General features: G+C 38.3%; 1 protein-coding gene across 2 annotated transcripts; it reads right to left on the minus strand.

Moving 5' to 3' along the window:
* Positions 1-211: 211 nt before the first annotated feature.
* LOC138310581 (perlucin-like protein) lies at positions 212-27,387 on the minus strand. Of its 2 annotated transcripts, none has more exons than XM_069251852.1 (5): positions 27,309-27,387; positions 18,082-18,182; positions 17,374-17,464; positions 3,756-3,972; positions 212-298 (listed from the first exon to the last, which is right to left on the minus strand). In XM_069251852.1, the coding sequence occupies exons 1-5, from the start codon at positions 27,355-27,357 to the stop codon at positions 250-252; spliced, it is 507 nt and encodes a 168-aa protein (XP_069107953.1). In that variant the 5' UTR covers positions 27,358-27,387; the 3' UTR covers positions 212-249. The 2 variants fall into 2 exon arrangements, with proteins under 2 accessions (XP_069107953.1, XP_069107954.1); XM_069251853.1 differs by lacking the exons at positions 212-298; positions 3,756-3,972 and adding exons at positions 11,811-11,950; positions 12,338-12,554.
* Positions 27,388-27,579: the final 192 nt, after the last annotated feature.

Raw genomic sequence — 27,579 nt, forward strand, 5'->3', positions numbered from 1 at the left:
CTTCGGTGACTGATGCGCACATTGGTGACGGATACGCAAAAGTTTGATTTGTATAATCAAACTTCGGTGACAGATGCCGACATAGGTGACAGATATGCACATAGGTGACAAATGCGCACATAGGTGACAGATACGTACATATTCAATATGAAATCGGTGAGAGGCATTTATGATATTCATTCACTTTGAAATAAAATGAGCAAATCAGATGTAATGCAAATGTTTATTTTCGCAAATACCACAGAATATTTAACCAATGACCTGGTCCGCATCAGATACACAGGAAGATGGGACATTTCTGTAAGGGAAACAAACAGTGATCAAGCGAACGTTCAGTGATAGCCTTTCATTTACAGTCAAACCTGTGTATAAAGACCACCAAACGAACAGTCAAACCTGTCTGTAAAGACCACCCAAGGGACAGTCAAACCTGACAATAAAGATCACCAAAGAGACAGTCAAACCTGTCTGTAAAGACCACCCAAGGGACAGTCAAACCTGACAATAAAGATCACCAAAGAGACAGTCAAACCTGTCTGTAAAGACCACCCAAGGGACAGTCAAACCTGACAATAAAGATCACCAAAGAGACAGTCAAACCTGTCTGTAAAGACCACCCAAGGGACAGTCAAACCTGACAATAAAGATCACCAAAGAGACAGTCAAACCTGTCTGTAAAGACCACCCAAGGGACAGTCAAACCTGACAATAAAGATCACCCAAGGGACAGTCAAACCTGACAATAAAGACCACCCAAGGGACAGTCAAACCTGACAATAAAGATCACCAAAGAGACAGTCAAACCTGTCTGTAAAGACCATCCAAAAGACAGTCAAACCTGTCTGGAAAGACCACCCAATGGGCAGTCAAACCTATCTATAAAGACCACCCAAGGGACAGTCAAACCTGTATATAAAGACCACCCAAGGGACAGTCAAACCTGTCTATAAAGACCACCCAAGGGACAGTCAAACCTGACAATAAAGATCACCAAAGAGACAGTCAAACCTGTCTGTAAAGACCACCAAAAGTAACAACGGTCAGATGGTCTTCATAGCCAAGTGGTCTTTATACACAGGTAAAATTGTGCTGATCAGAAATTGACAATTTGCGATCCTGGGTGAAAGTGAAAGTTGTCGTATTAAGCAGAAGTGTTCGCTAAATCGGGACTCAATGTATGTACATGTAGCATGCACAAGTCATAATTTAGAAGAAAGGAATAAGAAAATAAAGTGTTAAGCACGGTTTTTAAATTTAAACTTCTTATTCAATTTTCACAGCAAACATGCTTAATCTCCACGTATAGAAAAAGAAAAATATATCAAAGATTAATTATAAAATAATTGGGGTAAAACAACAATCACAAACTATGCTTAACACAGAATGTCTGGAATAATCATAGCATAGAATTATTTACACAGAAAAATTCGATCAAGTCTTTCTTCATCGGTGTCATTTGCAAGTTTTGACAAAGTGTGAAAAACTTTGCAATGCTTGTTGCCAAGGTTACGACGCCCGAAGATTGCCAACCGACATAGGCATCAGCTACATATATCCACGGAATAAAAGGTGCCCTTTGATCGGTATTACATTTTAAGGTTTAAGACTCCATTTAAACTTGTGATATTTTGTAAGCCTATAAATCACTTCTTAGGTATAGTTGCACATAACTAAAAAGTGTCTATACAACCTTCCTAACCTTAGATATTACGGCTGAGTCGGAGATTGTTATGTTGTTTGTAAATTTTGGCAAAATATGCAAAAAATTATACATTTCAGTTTTGCAAGTCAACAGGGTTCAGTACATATTTCTGTCGTCAAAAATAACCATTATGTTTACTAGTGTTTACAGCATGTAGTAGGAGCAATGGTTTGACCGGATTCGACCTTACATAGACACACACCAAGTCCTTTTTGACCTTGTCAAGAAAATGGCGGCTTAGACACTTTTTAGAAAATAAGTTATGTTCACCTAAAAAGAGATATATGGGCATACAAAAAATCACTAGTTCAAACGTGGTATTAAATGTTATATGTGCCGTGACTGGGCGAAAGTTTTGACATATTCTATTGTTTTCAGTAATCTATTGGAAACCATCAGGTGTGATGAGTTAGGTTGTGAAAATCATTCAAATGAAAAGATAAACGTGTGTGATGCCTTATAAACATTAGTCGTATTTTTTAAGCCTAATGTGTGTTAAAATGGAAAAACCTGCAGAGTAATTTTACAATACTAATAATACTGTAGAAATGTGAAATGAAATTGTAGACCACAACTTGACTTCATAATCTGATCGTATGCACTCCATTCACTGCACATATATATAAGTATACTGATTTTGTGGCTGTACTGTCAAAAATTATTTTTAACTTTTATTTGTACTTGTAAAATCAAAACCCATGCATTGTAATTCTCAAAATGTTGGTGGTAAGTTGAATATTAAAAGCTTTTCTTTATTAGTGAGTATGTGACATTGTAATTTACCTTTTCTAGAAAACAGCATCGCATGATTATATTTACTTTTTTTCTCGCAGATAAAGCATCGCCTGTCGGTACAGTGCTATATTCATGTCGATACATATGGTATTTTTTTTTCTCGTAGATAAAGCACAGCATATCGGTACAGAGCTATATTCATGTCGGTAGATATGGTAATTTTTACTTTTTCTCGCAAATAAAGTACTGATATTTACTTTTTTCTCGCAGATGAAGTACCGCCTGTCGTTTCAATGTCACATTTACATTTTCTCACATATAAAGTACCGTCTGTCGGTACAGACTTACTTTTTCTCACAGATAAAGTTCCGCCTGTCAGTACAGACTTTCTTTATCTAACAGATAAAGTACCGCCTATCGGTACGGACTTACTTTTTCTCACAGATAAAGTTCCGCCTGTCAGTACAGACTTACTTTTCTCACAGATAAAGTACCGCCTGTCGGTACAGACTTACTTTTTCTCACAGATAAAGTACCGCCTGTTGGTACAGACTTACTTTTTCTCACAGATAAAGTACCGCCTGTCGGTACAGACTTACTTTTTCTCACAGATAAAGTTCCGCCTGTTGGTACAGACTTAAGTTTTCTCACAGATAAAGTACCGCCTGTCGGTACAGACTTACTTTTTCTCACAGATAAGGTACCGCCTGTCAGTACAGACTTACTTTTTCTCACAGATAAAGTACCGCCTGTCGGTACGGACTTACTTTTTCTCACAAATAAAGTACCGCCTATCGGTACGGACTTACTTTTTCTCACAGATAAAGTACCGCCTGTCGGTACAGACTTACTTTTTCTCACAGATAAAGTACCGCCTGTCGGTACAGACTTACTTTTTCTCACAGATAAAGTACCGCCTGTCGGTACAGACTTACTTTTTCTCACAGATAAAGTACCGCCTGTCGGTACAGACTTACTTTTTCTCACAGATAAAGTACCGCCTGTCGGTACGGACTTACTTTTTCTCACAGATAAAGTGCTTATCGGTACGGACTTACTTTTTCTCACAGATAAAGTACCGCCTGTCGGTACGGACTTACTTTTTCTCACAGATAAAGTACCGCCTATCGGTACGGACTTACTTTTTCTCACAGATAAAGTACCGCCTGTCGGTACAGACTTACTTTTTCTCACATTCTCACAGATAAAGTACCGCCTGTCAGTACAGACTTTCTTTATCTCACAGATAAAGTACCGCCTGTCGGTACAGACTTACTTTTTCTCACAGATAAAGTACCGCCTGTCAGTACAGACTTACTTTTTCTCACAGATAAAGTACCGCCTGTCGGTGCAGGAGATGTCGTTCCACTCGCCATTATCATCTCGCACCACTATACAGTCCTCGTTGAGTTGACCATTAGGTTCGTTGGGCCCCCAGTTGAAGTAAGTTAACGCCTCCAGTGACTGGGCCCATTCCCAGACACCTTCCAGGATCATGTCCGTCGCATCTAACCAGAATTGCGAGTTGAAGGCACCTTAAAATTGAAAGTGATACCATCGATTAGCTTTGAGCTCTTTAACTTTACCTACGGGTGCAATAATAGTTTATCCCATGCAACTTATGTCATCTGAGGCGGGATTGCATGGTTAGCCATGCAATACAACCTGGTGGCGTCACGTCGTCAACAAAAAAGTTGACTTCGCGATTATGTTTTAACGTCAACTTCAGAAACAAAGCTGGTATTATTACTGTATACCAGACACAAACAGCACGATTTTACGTTAAAATGTCGTGCAATATGAGAGAAAAAATACCCTAAAAAACTCCTTCATAGAATGGATGGATAAAGACGATAGGGATATTCTACACATGCATGTACCATTGGATGTCCTGACATAGTATAGTAGTGTACCAAACACCTACCGTACACATCGTCGTTTCTGATTATACTACTAGTGGTCGGTCGGTTGATTGAATTAAAGTCCTTTTCACAGCTAGAGTCTTTTAACAATGATCTCTCGTGAATGTGCATGTTGTGTAAGTGAAGTGAATGTTTCTTGGGAGACTGCAGTATGCCATATTGCATGATCGTAAAAAGGCGACTAAATTCAGGATCTTATCTTTTCTTTCTTCCTACCTTACTATCTTCTTCCTAATCTTCCTAATGTTTACCTTGATACCACCTAACTCACTTTTGGCCTTCTGTTGGGGTAGGCTCTGGGTTGTATATAAAAGTGGTAGTTTCTGCTTCTGCTTAGTGCTCAGCATAACGGGGGAGAGAGGGAGTGAGACGACTGGTTCGCCTGTGGTCAGTATAATGTGACCGGTAGGGGTTTGTTGCTTTGTGTCTTCGGCGGCATGCTTTAGTTATATAGCACTATAAAAAGGGTTCCACTATACAAGAATACAACACAAATACACCGCAGTCTCTCAAAATACGCACTTCATACACACAACACACCGCATACATGGGAGGCCGTCCTTACATGACCATAGCTGTTAATAGGACTGTAATTAATCAAAAAAAATAAGGTATGTTCGAATCTTCATAGTCTCACTCAGAGCTTCCATCACAGGGGCGAGCGTTCAATTGACGGCCACAAAGAGGCGGTGTCAATGGGTATATTAGAAATAATCGCCTTTTACTATTAATACCATAAACAGGCATACTAACCAATCTGATTAAAATACAGACCGTATTATTGTATTAGATAAGACGATCAAAACGACACATGCATTCATAACTAAAGTAGTAACTCAACGCTAGATACATTACACATTAATTTATTAACAAAAGAAATTCCGTTATTTTTAGTCCTTCCGTAGGTCTATAACCCAGGTTCACAACATAATACTGTTCATCCAATCACTTCGGTGCCACAGGAAGTTGGGATGCTTCTGGAAAAGAAATTATTAGGTTATAAGTAGCGGTGAAGTTTTGAGCTAAAGATATTATTTTCGAATAAGCAATAATATCAGGTAAAAAATGAAAAAAAAAACCCAAATGAAACAAGAAGCCGTGGGCCTGAACGGTCACCTGAGTTCATTTAGAATGAAACAAAGACATATAAACACTAATATACTGGCCCTTTAAGACGGTCAGTGATTTTATATATTTGACTTTTTAATATTTAAAGAGAATTTGCTTCTATCAAACCTGTGAACTCCGAAGATTTTTTGAGGAAATTTAAGTCATTTTGACCCTACCCCTCTGGTCCCCCAAGGGGTGAACGAGGACTGGTATGGTTGTTAAAATACGATATCTCAGGCTAAAGTAAACTTGACCCCTCTTTAGGGGGAAACGTGAGACCCAAGGGTCATATAATTCACAATTTTCATAAATCGTCTCAAGACCTTTCCATCTATAAAGAGTATTTGAATCTACCATTTCCAGAATTTAAGAATATTTTTGAAGTTTTGACCCCGCCCCTCTACCCCATGGGGTCAACCAGGACCATTATGGATATATAAAAATGCTATCTTAGACTAATAATTCTTACCAAGTTTGATTCATTTCGTATGAATATTGAGCAAAAATGTTCATATATGCGTTTTCCCTATATAAACTATATTAAACTTGACCCCCTCCCCAGGGGGAAACGTGCGACCCCCGGGTCATATAATTCACATTTTTTCTAAAGGACTTAAAAACCTTTCCATCTATGAAGAGTATATGATTCTACCATTTCCAGAATTTCAGAAGAAGATTTTTGAGGTTTTAGCCTATTTGACCCCGCCCCTAAGGCCCCTGTGGGTCAGTCATGGAAAATTTGTCAAAAGGATTCAATGTCCATCTCATACTGATAATTCTGACAATATTTGACTCATTTCCTAGTACAATTGACCAAATAATGCTCAAAAATGTGTTTTCCAATATAAACTATAGTAAACTTAACCCCCCCGGGGGAAAACGAGAGACCCCAAGGTCATATAATTCACAATTTTTGTAAAGGACCTTAGGAGTTTTCTATCTATGAAGAATATTTGATTCCAACACATCTGTGAATGGAGAAGAAGATTTTTGAAATTTTAGTCAAGTTTACCCCCTTTTGGCCCCTCCCACACCCCATTTACGGGTGGGGACACTATTATTCACAATTTTGATTGGCCCTATGCCGTTGAAGCTTTGTGCAAAATTTCATTGAAATTGCTTAAGCAGTTTTGGATAAGAAGTCGAAAATGTAAATTGCTTACGGACATACGACGGACGACGACGGACAAAAGGCGATTAGAATAGGTCACTTAAAAACCAACAAAAAAAAACCCGATAAGTAAACAAGTTATCATTGTTTTGATGTTGCTATATTTTAGTTGAAATTAGACTACAAGAAACTCCAGATATCCCAGTAACAGTACAATGATAACCAGACTAGTCTACACAGAGATTAGGGTACCGGTACTTTAGTTTGTACAGCAATGTTACCAGAGACAAACTGGAGTCGGCAGACTTGCATGTCTACGTAATAACCCACACTCCCAACCTGCCATAAAAAGATGTGTTGCACGACAGTGGTACAGCTCATTTACATAAAATGGAATTATATTATTACTAACGTATACCTTACGTATTTGGAAGGGAGATAACTCGTACAAAAATTTTTCTTACTCGTGTAAGAGTTTATGTTCGGTTTCGAATCGAAATGACGGGATTTTGTGTGTGTGTGTGGTTTAAAAAAAATAAACGGATGGGATATCACTGGAAGTATTTACACAATTTTGCTGTTGAAATAACGTATAATGTATAATGAACTGAAAATAATGAAAATAATAATGAAATGAAAAATAATGTAATGAGTTAGCAATATCTGGTTTGGTTATATTCTGGTTTTTGAAAACGGCATTTGTAGTCAAGCAAATGCTGTTACACAAGTCTGATGACAATACTTACTATAGCATTTACACATATTGTAAATATACAATGGTCAGTCACGCCAATATTTGTAATGTGTCAACATCTCACCGAAAGTACACCCCGTGTAAACCATACCCATTGTCAAATAATTACAGTAAAACCCCTATAACTCAAGCAGCAGGGGACAAGATCAATAATTCGAGGAATACAGGGTATTCGACTCATCCGAGGTTGGTCATGATCGATCGTTGACAGTCAAAATGTCCGGTTTCTCTACGACAAACAATGCATTGCAATGACATTTTAATTACCGTAATTTCAGCATTTTGGATTTTTTATGAAAGTGTTTTTTGATAGCAATATCAAGTTGAAAAAAATATGTATTACATAAAATGAGGGTTTGAAAATACTGACGGCAAAGTAAATCAAATGTAAACGATCGTCAAACGTGGTACAAAATACCATATTGGTTCAAACAGACAATGTGTACAATTTCGATGATTTAATTATCAAAAATCATTTAACACATTTACAAAATAAATACACACTATAAAGTTATTAACCAGCATAGTTACGAACAAAAAACGATACCTATGTCTACCTTGTAAAAGCGTTAGGTTCACGAGGAAAGTTACGAAAATATAATATGCGGGAAAAGATACGGAACACACTGATAAAAACGAACATGGGTCAATGTGATTTGTACTTAGCACTATCAAAGTTTATATCTTTTGAAAAAAAACAACAACACTGAAATAAAAAAAATTGAACTTATATAGGAAGTCGGACGTCAGCGATTTCTTCCGACTCTTTTGTCATTTCACAATGCGTACTTTCTATTTTCGTATTTAAGCGAAAATTATTACGAGAGAGACATCGATTATTTAATGCCTTTTCTTAAATAAAGTTTGCATCAAACAACGACTGGCTATCGTGTATGTAGGTAATACTGACACCGTTAATCCCTTAATTACCGAAAGGCTTGATACGACACCTGTATAAACACAGGTCGTGAGCTATTATCCGTGACGGTCAGTGCAGTCAGGTGTGACACAGGTAAAAAAAATATCAAGGGCCGAACACCTGTTCGACGAATACATGGGTAGATACTATGTATTTGCTGAAACGGGGATATATTTCTGTTCGAGGAATAAGGGGTATTCGAGGAATAGCTATTCGAGCTATCCGGGGTTTTGTTACATAGATTATATAGGGACACGGTTGGGACCGTACGACCAGTTCGACGAATAAGGGGTATTCGAGGAATCCGGGTTCGAGTTAGAGGGGTTTTACTGTATATAGTGACGACTTCAAATATAACAGTTGATACCTATTAGCGAAACTAGAATACTGTTTGAAACACCGAATCGATGAAATGGCAAGCATTGACTAATCTAATATAGGTGTAAACCTTGATTCAATTAGCCGTATGTGGTGATGTCACAATATTCGCTGTATCGATGATAGACATTGTCTAACATTCCAATTCCCGCATTCTTTCCAATATTATAAGACTCTTCCATATGTGGATATGAAGGATAGGGATATTCTATCCGAGGGTCACAAACTGTAGTAAAACCCGAGGTTTGCCGAGATCCAGATGCTGTGATCCCGAGGGTAGAATATCCACTTATGAAATAGTATTTTTCTTTCATACCTCGACGTTTTATTGCAATTTTACAACTATAATATCCCGCCATTTTGAAATAAATTCGAAGAAACCCACGTAGACCAGCCAGTTTTACACCCGTAGGAATGAAAGAAAAACATATCTTTGGATTTCGAATTGTTGTCTATATTGCAATATGGGACAGAGAAGTAATTCCAACCGTGTGGACACAAAAAAATGTCAAATTTTCGAGGCGATCTGCCCCTTTATCAAGACACACAAAACGAATACGTTTACATTATATGAAACGAACAGTAATACGGGAAAATGAAAGTAGACAAATATTTAGCAGCACAATGGAACGCCATTAACCCTTCGGCGAGTGGCAGTCGAAGGCCGCCTATATTGCAATATAAATACTAGAATGGTGTTCCACAAGGATCAATCCTTGTGCCACTTTTGTTTTTAACATATGTAAATATTTATCCAAACAGTATGTATGCAGAAGACGCTTAACACAAAAACTGTATGAAGATTTGGATTTGTTTGTTTAAGGTTCTATTAACAGCCAAGGCCAAGGTCACGGCATCCTGTGTATGTGGAGTCTTGAGTGTATGGAGTACGAGGTGTGTGTTTTGGGAGACTGTGGTATATGAACTCTTGCCCTTTTAAAGTGCTGTATCGCTGAACGCTAAGCAGGAGCGATTATTACTAATTGCGTAGACTGTGGTATGTCTCGGCCAGGGGGCAGAAACCAGACCCTACCATTCACTAAACTGAAGGCCAAAAGTGAGGCGGTGTCAAGGGAGACGTTGGGAAAGAGTAAAATAATATCCAAAATTTAGTCGCCTTTTACGTTATCGTACGATAACAACAGCAGATACAATTTCTAACGCCCTACCTGCAGGGTTATGTACAGTTAGTTGGGCGAAGAAGAACATATAAAGACTCTTTATAAAACAAAGAAGTTATCATTGTTACTATATTCCAGTTGATTTCTTGTAAAGAATATTTATTGCAAACGGTACTTTGACTGTTGGAGACTTCTGAATCAACTTTCCCTAAATATATCCTCCTTTTATATATATAAATTGCCTATATCTAGCATCCGTTATGTGAAGAATGTCATTTACAATACACACGTTCATAAATATTTGGGCAAGTAGTTTCCTGATACGATGGCGGGCCTATTGTCTTTGACTGTACTTGTGAGTTAGTTAGTAGTATTCAATAGGTAATACAGTATACCCGGCCTGGTTATAACGCGAATCCCGTTGTATTTCAGTGTAATCGTAGAGACTCACAACTCTAGTAATTAACGCTTGATCAGGGAAAAATATAATTTGAAAACTTGGCTATACCGTCTAGATATTCCTGTCCCGGTGACACCAGGTTTAGACAAGTTATACTCTGTATGTACACCATGGAATAATGAATGTGCATATGTGGGTCGATGGACAGCAAAACAACAACAACAAAATAATAAAATACAAATAAATAAAGAAATATTTACTTTTTCTCGCAGATAGACATCTTCCTATCGTTACACGTTATATCGATCCACTGGCCATTGTCCTGAGACACCACGAGACAGTCTTCGTTTACTTGACCGTTGGGTTCGTTAGGTGCCCAGTTGAAGTAGGATATGGGTTCGAGTGTTGAGGCCCACTGCCAGACATTCTCCATGACCATATCCGTCCCGTCAATCCAAAACCAACTGTTAAAGGCGCCTACAACAAGGCAAGCCTTGGTTAGGAAGGGCTCCTCTGGCGTTAGACACAAAATCACGTGAGTGGGAACTTGGAGTTAGACGTTAAAGGTAGGAAGGGCTCCTCTGGCGTTAGACACAAAATCACGTGAGTGGGAACTTGGAGTTAGACGTTAAAGGTAGGTTTCGCCCAACAAAATACATATTTTTTTGTAAAATCCGATAACGGAAGATGAAAAACATACTAAAAATACCTCAATTTAATTCTTTGTCCGTATGAGATTGAACAAATGTGTCTTGAATACAAAATTGAAGGAAATTCTTGATCCTGACTGGATAGTATACAAAATGAAACTGCGATGGATTGGGTTGTCGAAGTTTTGCGCATGCGCATTGTTGCGTACTAAAAGTAAACAAAATGGCTGAACGAAAGCGTGTGACAGAATTTTTTTTATCTGAATTCCCAACAAAGAGGAGGAAATTAGAATGGAATCGGTAGCACCCTAGGATATCTCTAGGGAATGAAAGTCAGAGCTGGCATGTAGCAAAAGAAGAAACAGAAGCAACATCTCATGCGGAACTTGCCCGGATTCTGATGGACTCGTGATGCACGTTGTGAGTTAAATTTCAACACATATGCCAGCGGGCATGCAGTGGCAGACTAACTACATACATGTTTGATGTACTAAGCTAAAGAGCGTGTGTCAGTAACATGAAGTGTTTTGGGTTATATGATATGTATAAACAATCCATCGCACTTCGATTTTTTTTTCTAAACATACCGTGTCAAGACGGTCACTGCTATCTGAAGTGTGAACTTTGGGTCTTTGTGATAATCGGGTGCGCAAACGCGACACAACGAATCAATTTGATACAGTAAGCATCCCACAATTGTTACTGTACAGCGATAATGTGAATTTCACAAGATTTGAGTTTACTTTGTCTCACCCTTTAAATGTAATTATACATCTATACATATTAGTTCATGGCTATGATTCTTAACATTCAAAGCTAACATAAGTATAATCATACTGATATAGGCAAATAAATGTCATGATAAATATTATATATTAGTTCTTGGCTATGGTACCTAGCACTCAAGGCAATCATAAGGGGTTACTGATATAGACATATAAATATTTCCCTATATATACGTAATATTATTTCCCCTTAAAACAATGATTTTTGGAAAAAAAGAATAACTCCACGTCAGTCGTGTATTTATTATTAATGAAAATAGAATTAAGTTCATTGTTTTTATTCCGTCAGCATGTATCAGATGAGATCCGAGGCGTTCTGCTGCTCATCCGATCACTTCAGTACTACATGATGTCGGGGTACTTCTGTAAGGAAAGTATCATGTAATTTGTAGTTAATTTTCATAAAACAGTGAATTGATAAATATGGAATTCAATAAAGCAGTCATTCAGGAGTGACAACTACGAATGGAACAAAATACCAATACAAGACGCATTTAAGTAATGGTATATGACATTAAAAGTATTTTTAGCAAATATCGTTCACAAAATGAATGTTCGTCTTTTGATGGTAAAGTATGAATTATAAAGCATTTAGTTTTGGTAGAAGCGTTTAGATAGCAGTATGAGGAAGGTAAAATACAAAATAAAATTCCAGTGCAATTTTTCGTCAGTAAGGTAGATAAATGGATGTTTTAGGATTAGAGGGAAGGAGAAAAGGGGAGACAAATTAAAGAGAGGTAATGTATTTACTTGATCTCACAGACGAACATCTTCCTGTCATTACAGGACAGATCTATCCAGCCGCCAGTGTCCTGTGCGATCGATATACAGTCTTCGTTTACTAGGCCGTTGGATTCATTAGGTGCCCAGTTGAAGTAGGATATGGGTTCGAGTGTTGAGGCCCACTGCCAGACATTCTCCATGACCATATCCGTCCCGTCAATCCAAAACCAACTGTTAAAGGCGCCTACAACAAGGCAAGCCTGGGTTAGGAAGGACTCCTCTAGAGGCGCCTTTAACAAGGCAAGTCTGGGTTAGGAAGGGCTCCTCTAGAGGCGCCTACAACAAGGCAAGCCTGGGTTAGGAAGGGCTCCTCTAGAGTCGCCTACTACAAGGCAAGCCTGGGTTAGGAAGGGCTCCTCTAGAGGCGCCTATAACAAGGCAAGTCTGGGTTAGGAAGGGCTCCTCTAGAGGCGCATATAACAAGGCAAGTCTGGGATAGGAAGGGCTCCTCTAGAGGCGCCTACAACAAGGCAAGCCTGGGTTAGGAAGGGCTCCTTTAGAGGCGCATATAACAAGGCAAGTCTGGGTTAGGAAGGGCTCCTCTAGAGGCGCCTACAACAAGGCAAGCCTGGGTTAGGAAGGGCTCCTTTAGAGGCGCATATAACAAGGCAAGTCTGGGTTAGAAAGAGCTCCTCTTTATCTCGGAAAATATCACCAAAATAAAAGCCAACTACAGGTTTGTTTCAATTGGTGTTTTATGATGCCCAGAATTCCGGATTTTTTATTTTTTTTATACAGACACATTAATATCTGCACTTCGAATATAACGGAATTACTGTATTGTTTTCGAAAAAAGATTTTTTCCCATATTTTTATTTATCAGTAAATGAAATTCCCTTGGCCACTGTATCACTTTTCATAGCAAAAACTCTAACTCTTGTATCAATTAATTTATTTTCATTTATTGATAACTAGCGATAAATATACGCCGCTGATTCTAAAAACACGGGAAACTAAAAAAAAAACATACATAAACCATTATCAACCTAAACTTTGAGAAACAAGTAATCTCTCACAAAAAGAGTCTTTGACATAACCTTCTTTAGTGTTTTCACTAACACATTTCCATGTCGTTTAAAAAGTCTATATCTTATTCCTCGATTTGAAGCTGCAGTGCTCCCCCAGAACGCAAAGAATGTAGACAATATTTCGATTTATCATTGACAGGAGACTTGAAAGCTTCTATAAACAATTCACGGAAAGTAGTATAAGACATCACTTTTTTGTCGTTCCGCAACTTATAACCTTCTTACAAAGCACTCAAATTACACAACAAATGTACATCATAACTCTCATCCACACCAAGCCATTCGAAATAGCGTTCAATATTAACAACTGGACACAACTTGGTCCCTGTCCATGAAATCACAATCCAAGCACCATCTCGGTGCGATTCTATAAACACGCGCATATGTGTGGAATCTATTACAATATCAGACCGTTTGAAAAAAATAAATATTGCCGCGGTGGCCGAGTGGTTAAGATGTCCCGACATATTACCACAAGCCCTCCATCTCTGGGATGCGGGTTCGAATCCCATGTGGGGCAGTTGCCAGGTACTGACCGCTGACCGGTGGTTTTTCTCCGGGTACTCCGGCTTTCCTCCACCAACAAACCTGGCACGTCCTTACATGACCATGGCTGTTAAATAGGACGTAAAACTAAACAAACCAAAGATTTTCAATAACTCTTCACTTCGCAAAAATCCCGCAAATCCCAATAAAGATGCATATATGATACCTTGATTTTTACTGTTACCCTCAATGAATAGAAAATCAAACGTATCACTCAACATACGAATGGTCACAGGTTCCTCCTTAATCAATGGACCACCCAATTTCCGTTTGCCGGCCTCAAGAATATTCACAACTACTTAAGAGTCAGTTGGAGATTCAAAATTAAAAATATCATGAATCCACTTTAAACTATAAAAAACGTTAACCAATGGACTAGGTGAGTTTGCGGCTTATTATGGAAGTCAACAAAATTGCTACATGCAAAGGTTTTGCAGGTAAGGTGTTCTCCACATTTATACCAGAATTGATATCACACTTTTTCCATCTAAGAAATCCCCTCTTATGAGCCTTGCATGTATTCACAGCTCGAGAACTCTCCAAAAGCTCAGGTATCTGGGTCACCTTATCCAGCAGCACCTCCGGCAATTCATTGATCACCCCCACCGAAGCTCTGCAAAAATAGACGTATAAAGAAAAATACATTACAACATATATACTTGTTCGTACACATGAAAACCATTTCAATCTGTGTTCCACTAATTGTCCCCTCAAAGAATTAAATCTCTCAACACAGCTACATACCAACTCTCTCCAAGTAGACGATTTTTTTTAATTTCATCGACAGACCACATTCCATGAGCTACACTATCAACTGTCTAGCAAATCCCGTTCCGCTTGCGTCACTATAAATAATTTTGGAGCAAACCTCTGTGTCACGCAATCGTCTGGAATTAAGTTTACTTATAGTTTGTTTCTAAAACTGACGTTGTACAATACTATCCTCAGACAATGGGATATACGAATTCCAACTTTACGCTGTATGTACATCCATAGATATACCTAGTCATAATCTGCGAAACATTTCCTATCGCTACGTTTATAGAAATAATCTCTACCTTGTCTACAATACGGACAGGAATGTGCATTAACCCGTTTAACGCATCCAATATTACACCTAAAAATTCTAACTCCTGCGTAGGTACCCACAAAGATTATTCTTCTTTAGGTATAAAACCAGATTTCATCAAATCCTCCTTAATCTCATCTGTTGCTACTTGAGTGAGAGAAGCATTAGGACCACAACCAAATCCAAAGAAACATATCAGCTTACCCTCACCTCTCCATTTAGCTACCAGTGGCCTTGTTATTTTCGTAAAAATATAAGGAGCCGTTGATAAACCGAACGATAAAAAAATTGAAATAAACAATCTGACCGTCCATCATCGACGAAAATCCCAAATATTCAGAATTAGGCCCATAAATATCCACAAAATGATACGCTGCATGTTTTAAACATAAGAAATCCCTGATCTTAATACACCAAAGTCAGTCTCGTATCTTCAAATTTCACAGACTGTTTCCACAAATGTTAATTGATCGACCTTAAATCTAAAATCAGTGACTTGTTATTTTGTATAGATACAGTTAACGGGTTTACTACCGTTGGTACTGATCACATTTCCCCACTAAACCCCTATCTAACAGATCTTTGATAGCTTGAACCACAAACTCCTGCTCATCCAAAGCTGACATATTATAGATTAAAAATAAAATATCTGGCTGAACCCAAAAAGGAATTTTGTATCCGTTAAAAATGTATCCTTAATAAAATCACATGCCCCTCTTTCCTGCAAAAAATCTATATGTCTTTTTAAACTTCCTCTAACAATAATATGTTTTGCCCTTCCTCATATTCGCAATACTCATGAGTAAAAACACTATCATCAACAGTCTCATACTCATCTTTGAAACTGTCAGAGTCCACGTTATCTGCGCACGCGCCATCACTTTTTGGTTCCCACCGATTAGTCTGTTCCTGCTCTGTTGGGTCCAAAATGGGGACAGTCCTTCCGGAAGTGGTTCCACAGTCTGCAATTGACGCAGGCTCCACCTCTGGCCCGTTGAACATACGAAAGGGCCGATCCATTCTGTACCCTGACCTGACCGGTCCAAATCCATTCGCTCCCCTAGTTGCCTGTCCATTCCAATTAGACATAGGAACACTGCTCCCACCATTAAAATTAACACCTTGAGTATGGCGTTTTCCTTGACCTGGTTTTTTAAGTCTATCTTTTCCCCTCTTAACGGCCCTAGCCTCTGCTCGATGAATCTTGATCTCATCCTCTGAGTCACTGGCCACCGGATTACTCTCATATTACCGGACTGTCTCCAAGCCGCCTTCGGAAGTATTAGCGATACGAATACGTTTGTTTCGTTGTTTTAGTTTGTCCTCACACTCTGACAATACTTCTTTCAAATAATTAACTTTTCCGTTCTCTAAAACCCAATGTGCTTGCTTTACAATATCATGTATATCAGTGTTAAATAAATATTGTTTCTTATTTCCTTCGTATTTCCACGAAAGTTCAGTTTCAGTTTTTAATTTTTTGACTTTTGACACTTCCGTCTCGGACTGACCACGCACTTGCTCCTTCAATTCATTTAATTCAATTTCCTGACTTCTAAATTTACACAAAATATGTTTTTGCCGAGAAGCCGAAACTTCCAATATGAGCACTTTCTGTGTTTTCTATAATCCAATAAGCAATTGTTTAATCTGGAATAAACGTGTGTCGCCTCTTATCTACCATTGCTAAATGACACACGTTGTACCCAATACCATGAACTGCATGTGCATATACCCTAGCGCCACCAATGAGAAAAATCGCAACCTAAGGGAAAGTAATTCCGTCTACTTCGCTCCGTTAAACCACGAAAAATTTATTAATGTACGTAAAATGTACAATAACATGTTTTGAAAGAAATAACGAAAACATGTATATTCCCGAGGCCTAACTGTAACACGCAGTTGGTAAAAAGGTCAAACACCGCCAGTTACGCATAGTATGGTAAATTATTAGAAGCACTGATGTCACTATTTTTTTTTTAATTTTATCCGTGTGTGAAAGAAATTTGTCAGCAAAACTGTGAATCCGCGTAGCGCATTCTCACAAAAAAATTGTAAACGAAAATTATTTCATAACCATATGAAATTAAATTTTTTTAGTGACATCAATGTTTATAATTAATTTTCCAGACTACTTGATCAAATAAAATACGTGTACACGTACGATAAATTGATTTTGCAAGGAATTACTTTTTCAAATCAATACACAACATGTTTTTGTTATGACGTCACGATAACCTCGGGTTTTCGTGTCATTCTCGGGATTTTTCCCCTTCAAATTGGTATGAAATAAAGCTCGACCAATCAGCAGATTTAGTATGATAAGTTATAAAAGATTAAAGATAAAACCAAAAACTTACATCTAAAGCGATGAATATATCTCAGCAAAAAATCGTTTTCATCTTGAGATTCCACGGCGACCAGCTCAGCGTTCTGACTCTGACAATATTTCTGAAGTAAACCAAAATGGTTGACGTATAATTGAGATTGACGAAAATGTTATATTTATTATTTATTATTTAGTGATTACCAAATTATGCCTAAATACAATGGACAATACGGGGAGTATGGTAAGAATTTTTAGCATGATAAAATGAGTACCGGAAACTTATTAATATTAGTTATTTACTATTGCGAGTAGGTATTGCTTTCGATGTCATATGTTCATTCTGAAAAATATGACGTTACTCTTCACGTCATACTTTTAAGAAAAAACGAGGTCGATTTCGTTCATATAATAATGATGTTACATTCTGTTGGCTACTAACGCAGTACCATACAAAAAATATTGTGTCTGTAATATCATTCATGTGTTTAAAAATATTGAATTCAGTGGAATACAGCTATGATTAAATCCCTTGGGGGATGGGAAACCTCTTCCAAGTTTTCAATGTAAGTAAGATTTCAAAAAAACTTACATAAAAAGTTGGGGCCAACTTTATTTAGAAATTTTGAATTTTAAAAGATACAAGATTTAAGTTATTATTTCATACAGTTTTCCATGTTAGTTTTCGGATGTAAACTTTATGTAAATGTATTATATAAAAAAAAATAAAAAACACACTAACCGAGGAGCCATGCCAAGTTGTATAGTTGTTGACGAAAAAGTAACAAGAACCCTGGTACTGTACCCACTCGTCCGGACAGTCGGCTTGGCCGACTCGTATACCTGTAATATAATCAGTAACAAGAACCCTGGTACTGTACCCACTCGTCCGGACAGTCGGCTTGGCCGACTCGTATACCTGTAATATAATCAGTAACAAGAACCCTGGTACTGTACCCACTCGTCCGGACAGTCGGCTTGGCCGACTCGTATACCTGTAATATAATCAGTAACAAGAACCCTGGTACTGTACCCACTCGTCCGGACAGTCGGCTTGGCCGACTCGTATACCTGTAATATAATCAGTAACAAGAACCCTGGTACTGTACCCACTCGTCCGGACAGTCGGCTTGGCCGACTCGTATACCTGTAATATAATCAGTAACAAGAACCCTGGTACTGTACCCACTCGTCCGGACAGTCGGCTTGGCCGACTCGTATACCTGTAATATAATCAGTAACAAGAACCCTGGTACTGTACCCACTCGTCCGGACAGTCGGCTTGGCCCACTCGTATACCTGTAATATAATCAGTAACAAGAACCCTGGTACTGTACCCACTCGTCCGGACAGTCGGCTTGGCCGACTCGTATACCTGTAATATAATCAGTAACAAGAACCCTGGTACTGTACCCACTCGTCCGGACAGTCGGCTTGGCCCACTCGTATACCTGTAATATAATCAGTAACAAGAACCCTGGTACTGTACCCACTCGTCCGGACAGTCGGCTTGGCCGACTCGTATACCTGTAATATAATCAGTAACAAGAACCCTGGTACTGTACCCACTCGTCCGGACAGTCGGCTTGGCCCACTCGTATACCTGTAATATAATCAGTAACAAGAACCCTGGTACTGTACCCACTCGTCCGGACAGTCGGCTTGGCCGACTCGTATACCTGTAATATAATCAGTAACAAGAACCCTGGTACTGTACCCACTCGTCCGGACAGTCGGCTTGGCCCACTCGTATACCTGTAATATAATCAGTAACAAGAACCCTGGTACTGTACCCACTCGTCCGGACAGTCGGCCGACTCGTATACCTGTAATATAATCAGTAACAAGAACCCTGGTACTGTACCCACTCGTCCGGACAGTCGGCTTGGCCGACTCGTATACCTGTAATATAATCAGTAACAAGAACCCTGGTACTGTACCCACTCGTCCGGACAGTCGGCTTGGCCGACTCGTATACCTGTAATATAATCAGTAACAAGAACCCTGGTACTGTACCCACTCGTCCGGACAGTCGGCCGACTCGTATACCTGTAATATAATCAGTAACAAGAACCCTGGTACTGTACCCACTCGTCCGGACAGTCGGCTTGGCCGACTCGTATACCTGTAATATAATCAGTAACAAGAACCCTGGTACTGTACCCACTCGTCCGGACAGTCGGCTTGGCCCACTCGTATACCTGTAATATAATCAGTAACAAGAACCCTGGTACTGTACCCCACTCGTCCGGACAGTCGGCCGACTCGTATACCTGTAATATAATCAGTAACAAGAACCCTGGTACTGTACCCACTCGTCCGGACAGTCGGCTTGGCCGACTCGTATACCTGTAATATAATCAGTAACAAGAACCCTGGTACTGTACCCACTCGTCCGGACAGTCGGCTTGGCCCACTCGTATACCTGTAATATAATCAGTAACAAGAACCCTGGTACTGTACCCACTCGTCCGGACAGTCGGCTTGGCCGACTCGTATACCTGTAATATAATCAGATTCTCTTACAAAAAACTACAAACAAATTCATAATAAAAAATAAATAAAGACAAAGCAAATCAAAGTACTCAAGGTACTTAAAGGTGGAGACTATATAAAATGTTTTGGTTGAAATTACAGGGATGTGGATCAAAGATATTTAAAACAAAAATCGAAGAAGTTTTAAACAAAACTTGACATACTATGTAGAATGAAATTGATACTCTGGTTAAAAACAATATATTCTGTGACATTTATAGCAACATGAATGGCATAAATTACTCTTTTTCAATTATATACACTTTATATCCGTTGAATTGGATAAGATATGTCTTTGGTGAGCATTGTTGTAGGAGGTAAAATTCTGGAGAAGTTCTGATGAATCTGTCATATATTCTGTTACCAATCTTCCTATGTCTCTTGTTCACTGGTAGCTTAAACTTTGCATTCCAAGTGTAAAAACTCAGATTTTACACTTCAGTGTTCTTATGTTCATTAGTACATAAGGCTTTCATTGAAGTGACTCAATATATGGGTAAACGAAAATTAGGGATTTGATACCCATTTTTATTTATCTTCAATAATATCAGGTACTATGTGTAAATTTGGGTTTACTTAGGGAGGGACATATAATAATATGTTCCAGGAGCTTTAGGTGAGTTGAACGCCTGCATTAAATTCGGCTGTGACTTTAGCTTCCCTCCATACAAGCTAATAGGTTGTTCCCTCCTAGATCTCCCCATTAGAGTTGTAGCCCCTCTCCATCCCTGACAGTGTGTCAGGTACACATCTCAGGTAAAAGGTGTAGTGGCCAGTTTTAGATGTCACAGAAGCTGAGAAGCCATTAATCAACTGTATTTTATTTATTTTGCAACATGACTGGTTAGGTTGCTACAATTTGTATATGGATATTTTACATAAAGGGCAGTATGTTTTTCAAGTTTGTATACTTAATCCAGTTATTACTAGGTATAGATCCCATTTATGTTTACATACAATATACCTGAAATTATATTGACTGTTGAGTCTTTGTCATTTATCTCCTGTATAAAGCTGACAACGTAATTCAACCCTTACAGAAAGTTGGACCCTCCAACCAAGAAACAATGGTAACAAAATGTAAACACATGTTTCTGACAAACTAACTTTAATATTGTGATAAATATTCTACCACAATTTATTTGTACAAAGGCACGTCATAAACCATTTCATACCTACTTTGTATTTTGACATATCTATCACGCCCGGTAATTGTTTTTAGCTTAGAAACACCCAGGACGACGTTCTGTCGAGCATATACACATGAGTGCACAGGAAGTTTGAGACAAAAACCCAAACTGTGACGAATCTCGCCAGTCTTAAATCCAGCACCAGCCGTTATCAATCTTATTAAAATACAGATCTTTATAATCACTACGTATAATAAGAGGATCTGACAACATCCCATTAAGGGCCACGTCCAGATGACCTCTGGAGATGGCCAATTAAATTGGCACTAACTGGGGACGAAATCGTTTGAAAAAGTTGTCGAAATTATTTTCGCGTACAGACTTATCTCGCCCAAAGAGCCCAACAAAGCTAAATGTATGTGTATACTGGAAAGAAATGGCGTTAACAATTGACGTAGCAAGTTGTAGAGAATGAATGTAATCTGAAGTACACGTGGTAAAAAGTCATCTGGACGTGACCCCTGATGGGATGTTCTCAGATCCCTTATTGAACGGAGTGGTTTTAAGGATCAGTGTTTAAATCAGATTGCAACTGTTATATACGTGATTTACGTACTTTATATATCGACTAGTTCACCATGACTTGTATTGACTGTAGATGATTTGTATGCTAACTATGTATTACTGTACTCGCCAAAAAGCCCTAATTTTTGGTGAGTATAAGTTTATTTACAGTGACCGTGTAGTTTCATGTGTGGCATTGTACGAGGTTTTACAACAGTTTACAGAAGATTTCCACACCTGTTGTGAGAATGTTAGGTAACCTAATTAGTAGCTATAGGACGACTTGATAGGAAGGGAATATGTCGTCATATCATGGTTTGGATTTTATATTCTAGGTTTAGATATAACACCTGTTCCCGCTACGACTACATTTGTGTATGCTTATATCACATATCACATTTCCTCGGGCGAATTTTCCTTTCAGGAAAAATGTCTAACAGCTCTAGTGCTGATTCAAGACTTAAAGATGACCATGCAAATTTAAACATTTGTGTTGATTAACATCTCGTTTCTTTCAAATAATTAGGGATTTGATACATGTGATACCGTCCATCTAACACACGGATATCCTGTACGCTTTGTCAAGTAGTAAAGATGACGTAAGAGAATGTTGAAGTTTAACTTTGAAATTTAATGATGCCATGTTTGACTTGACGGAGGGATATTCTGGAATGTCTGGAATGTCTAGATCGTCCAGAATGTACCCCGTGTGTGTTCTGTACAAAGTCTGGGACCTAACTGATTTTTACAATAAAACAAAGCATGGTTTAACACAGGTTCAAGCAATAAAATTATAGAATTAGGATTGCCAGATATCGCCATGGTCATACAAGAATAAATAGGTATCTAAATCATTTTAAGTCAGTAAAACCTAAAACTGATTTGAGATAAACGCTATTTTCCGTCTTTGCATATTACAGAGTTAGCTCCCTTGCGGGTAGGTAAGCATGGTTTAACACAGGTTCAAGCAATAAAATTATAGAATTAGGATTGCCAGATATCGCCATGGTCATACAAGAATAAATAGGTATCTAAATCATTTTAAGTCAGTAAAACCTAAAACTGATTTGAGATAAACGCTATTTTCCGTCTTTGCATATTACAGAGTTAGCTCCCTTGCGGGTAGGTATTGATTGTTACGTCATTGTTTTGTGAGCGCAATTCACGTCGTTTTCGCCGAAAAGTATGACGTTACGCTCGCAAACACATGACGTCACAATCTATACCTACCCGTAAGTGCAGATAACTCTGTAATATGCAAATTCGGAATACCAATAAGACATAAGAAATACAACGGAGGAGAAGTGGTAACGACGGAATATAGAGACTATGTATTGGAGTCAAAAAAGGTAAAACGGGTCAGACAGTATATATATTAACCACAGAAAACTTCGCCTCGGGAAAAAGTTTATGTCTCGGGGGACAATAAAAGTGCTATTTCCCTCATACCCATTCAATAAGTGTTTTATTATACCGTTGAGAAAAATGCTATAACATTTAACCCGTTGATATTTTCACTTGTTCCACATTCCATATCATCGATAGTGCCCAGTGATTTTTCTCGTACGAAGTCCTTTAAAATATTAACTGCTGTTTTAACAACTTGCTGTGTATTTCCACTGTCCCTATCGGTCAACAATTTTTCGAGAGATTCCTCGTCTAGGTTGATGAATCTGGAGACCATGTTGTAAACAAGTTGTCGTCTGCAACGTCAAATCTAGATCACCTAAGCGCTTTGTGTTTTTTCGTTGGAAGTGAGATACAGTCAGAGATGTTCCGAATGAAGTACTCCCAATGCGTTATCCAATCAAATTCATGATTAAGCAAAAGTCCGCGAAAATTTGAAAGCAGGTAAATAGCTCATTTTCAGGTAAATAGTTTGAATGACTATTTACCCGGTAAATAGCGGTTTTAAACGACTGGATTACAATTGGATTTGAATAGCATTTCTATTCTCTACTCTTTCTATAGTGAAAAGGAAGCAAAGGTATAATAATATTTTTATCTTGAAGTAATATTAGAAGTTCAAACTTTTCAATGGTGGTAATAGTGAAAATTAAGGACATGAGGCCCAAAGGGCCTTAACGGTCATCTGACTACCTTGGCAATAGTAAAATTAATTTCATATGGTGTCACTTTGTCAGGACCATTTCTTTCAACAAATTTTATTTCAAACAAGAGACCAAAGGACCTTAACATAAAGGAAATTAATTAGATATAGTGTCATGGTAGCCATCTTCGATTTGGGATCAACCAGAGATGTAACAACACTTTGTCGGGACCATGTCAGGATAATTTTATGCAAGTTTCAGCCAAATTGCACCGGCAGAATTTGAAAAGAATTTCAAAATGTGTTTTCAAGAAGGCGGCTGTGGCGGCCATCTTGGATTTCGGATCGACCCAAAAAATAACATCACTTTGTCAGGACCATGTCAGGATCATTTCATGCAAGTTTCAGCCAAATCGCACCGGTAGAACTTGAGAAGAAGTTCAAAATGTGTTTTCAAGACGGCGGCTGTGGCGGCCATCTTGGATCTCGGATCGACCCGAAAAATAACAAAACTTTGTTGAGACAATGTCAGGATCATTTCATGCAAGTTGCAGCCAAATCGCACTGGTAGAATTTGAGCAGAAGTTCAAAATGTATTTTCAATATGGCGGCTGTGGTGGCCATCTTGGATTTTAGATCAACCCGAAAAATAATAACGCTTTGTCGGGATCATGTCAGGATCATTTCATGCAAGTTTCAACCAAATCGCACCGGTAGAACTTGAGAAGAAGTTCAAAAAGTGTTTTCAAGATGGCGGCCATCTTGGATTTTGGATCAATCCAAAAAATAATAACACTTTGTCGGGACCATGTCCGGATCATTTCATGCAAGTTTCAGCCAAATCGCACCGGTAGAACTTGAGAAGAAGTTCAAAATGTGTTTTCAAGATGGCGGCTGTGGCGGCCATCTTGGATTTTGTATCAATCCGAAAAATAACAACACTTTGTCGGGACCATGTCAGGATCATTTCATGCAAGGTTCAGCCAAATCGCACCGGTAGAACTTGAGAAGAAGTTCAAAATGTGTTTTCAAGATGGCGGCTGTGGCGGCCATCTTGGCGGATCACCATCTTCGGATCTCGGATCGCAACCCGAAAAATCAACAACACTTTTCGGCACCATCTTGATCTCGGATCGGATCACTTTTTCATGTAAGTTGTAAGTTTCAGCAAAATTGCACTGGTAGAACTTGAGAAGAAGTTCAAAATGTGAAAAAGCATGGCGGACGGCGCACGCGCACGGCGGACGGCGCACGACGACGGGCGAACCATGACGACTATAGGTCATCCTGACCCTTCGGGTCAGATGACTTAAAAAATTTAATCCGTCTGTTCTTGTTTTTGACAGAGAAAAAATACCATTTGTCAGCGGTGGAGCATCTTTTAGTATACCAAGACACACTAATTAACGGAAACAATAGACAAGTCTTTATTCAGTTAATCAACATAAAAAAAAATCTATCCCACATGATGAGAATCCCTCAAACACCCACATTCAAACTGAAAACGGCATAATGTTCCAAGAATGTTTTCTATGTGAGATTGTCTGTTCTAATATGTGGCGTGACTTCCCGAATGATATAACGTGTTTGTTCCTCACGTGTCGTGTATAATCGGGCGCTAAATTGTTTTATCACAGTAGGTGAGAGACGGTAAAAAAAAACAACCGATAGCGTAGCTTTAAAAACCACACATAAATCACCTGTCGCTTACACCCAGGTTGATGTTTACAAAAAGAAGTTATGAGATTTTCGAATACAATTTATCAGTATCTGTAGTAAGTTGCCAGTTGCAAATTTTGTCAAAATTTCACATTTCTATTCTTTTTAGATGTATTTCATATGCAAATTTTAAGAAATTGCCCATTTAGCAGCCATTTTGAAAATGTGTGTTTTTTCGCTTTGATTGGAGCCAACGTTTTAGAATCTTTTACTTAAATTGAATTTACTTAAAATAATCACTGTGCCATGTTTTTTTCTGTATCGAGCTATATTTTGCTGTAAATCTTTACTATAGGTTCGTGGTAATTGAAATATTAAGAATTAATGTGTGAAATGATACGCTTTTTCGCTTTATATTTACAATGGCTGGTAATTTGAACACTTATTTTTTACTATAAAATATTGAAATATAACAAATATTCAAATGGGGCAAATAGGTAAGCACACGGACACCCCATTTTTCTGCCTGATTTAGAAAGAGCATCCTTTTCCCGTATTTACATATTTAGTTTAACACCTGAACTTTTTTCTATAAAGGGTTGGCACAAAATGGCTGAAAATGGCGCATTTTGTGGCTAACAATTAAGGGGTAGGGGTAGCATATGCTGTTATTCTGAGCTAAACTTTAAGTTTTATTAATCATATCTGGTATATTTTTAAAGCAGTCAGCTTGGAAATAAATTCCGCAAACATCCATACATATCAAACTCCTCATTAGGAAATTATACTTGTCTTGTATGTAGCCAAACCGGCAAAATTCTCGTAAACTCCAATATTTTGTTATTTAGGTATCTTTGAGTGACAATAGCTCAAAAACGAGCACACTGACATGTTTTTTCTTCCATTTTAAGGTTTTGTTTTTTCAAGTGTCTTGTATGGGTTCACTTTTTGTCTTCTCGTACAAATCTTTTAGACCGAATGGATTTCCTGCTGTGAGATAGCAATCTATTATGAATAAACTTATATTCTATACCTATAAATCGTCTTGTTGCTAACACGTAAGATCTATTTATCTGTACCAAAACATCGCTGGTGATTTGTTGTACGTGCGATTAAGGATGTTATACTTTTAACGTACGTCAGAAGACATCGACCAAAAGAGACTAGCTTGTTTAATTTAATGGTAATGTCGTAAATGCGTACGTGATTAATTGAACCATTTTTGTCCGCGGGAGATGACACATTCCGGTCTTAAATGCCAGTTGAAGTGACAATGGAATTCCGTATAAGGTATAAGTTGAGGTGATGTTTTGTTGGCCCGAAGGATAGCAATAATATAAAGAACATCTCTTAAAAAGTGGAAATATAGGGTTTCTCCTTTTTCGCATGATATAAGAAACATTTTTTTTAAAGAGAGTAAATTTAGGATCTTATCTTTTCTCTTCTTCCTAACTGTCTTTATCATTCCTAATGCCTCCCTTGGCACCGCCTCACTTTTGGCCTTGAGTTTGCCCCCGTGAGGAAGGTTCTTGGTTCTGTCCCCTGGCCGAGACACACCAAAGTCTATGAAAGTGTAAGTTTCTATTCCTGCTTGGCGCTCAATATACAGGAAGTGGGACTACTGGTTCGCCCGTTGTCAGTATAATGTGACCGGGTGGGGTGTGTTGCTTGGTGTCTTCGGCGGTATGCTTCAGTGATATAGCACTATAAAAAGGGCAGCAGTTCTACTATACGAGAAGAACAGTCTCCCAAAACACGCACCTCGCATAACATACACGCAGCACACCACATACATGGGAGGCCGTCCTTACATGACCATAGCTGTTATCAGGACGTTAATTAATAAAACACACAAATGACTAAATATAAGGCCACTGTCATGTAATATACTATATAATGATATATACGGAATAATGGCTTTATAATACATAACTCGTAAACGACATCAATCTACATGTTAATATCTTACTTGATATTCCTGATTCATGGAGCAAAAGTGTAGTATATATAAGGTATTTAAAAAACGCTTACCAAACGCGATCAGAAGAGAAACACTCAAAACAAAATTGAGCGCAGCCATTTTAACCGTCCTGGAGATAAGCAATTTTATTATCGTAAGTTCATACACCTTTTCGTATAGCTAACCCAATTTCTATATAGAGCGTTATCTACCGGCCACTTGTCTTAATATTATGAAATAATGCTACAGAGTATCTGTGCCATTGTAATGATAAACCAAAAATTATCCGTCGGAAGTTTACGATTCGCGGGTCAGGAGACGTCCACCACTCCTTATCATTAT

The sequence above is a fragment of the Argopecten irradians genome, chromosome 16 (assembly GCF_041381155.1).
Source record: "Argopecten irradians isolate NY chromosome 16, Ai_NY, whole genome shotgun sequence".
Classification (NCBI taxonomy): Eukaryota; Metazoa; Mollusca; class Bivalvia; order Pectinida; family Pectinidae; genus Argopecten; species Argopecten irradians.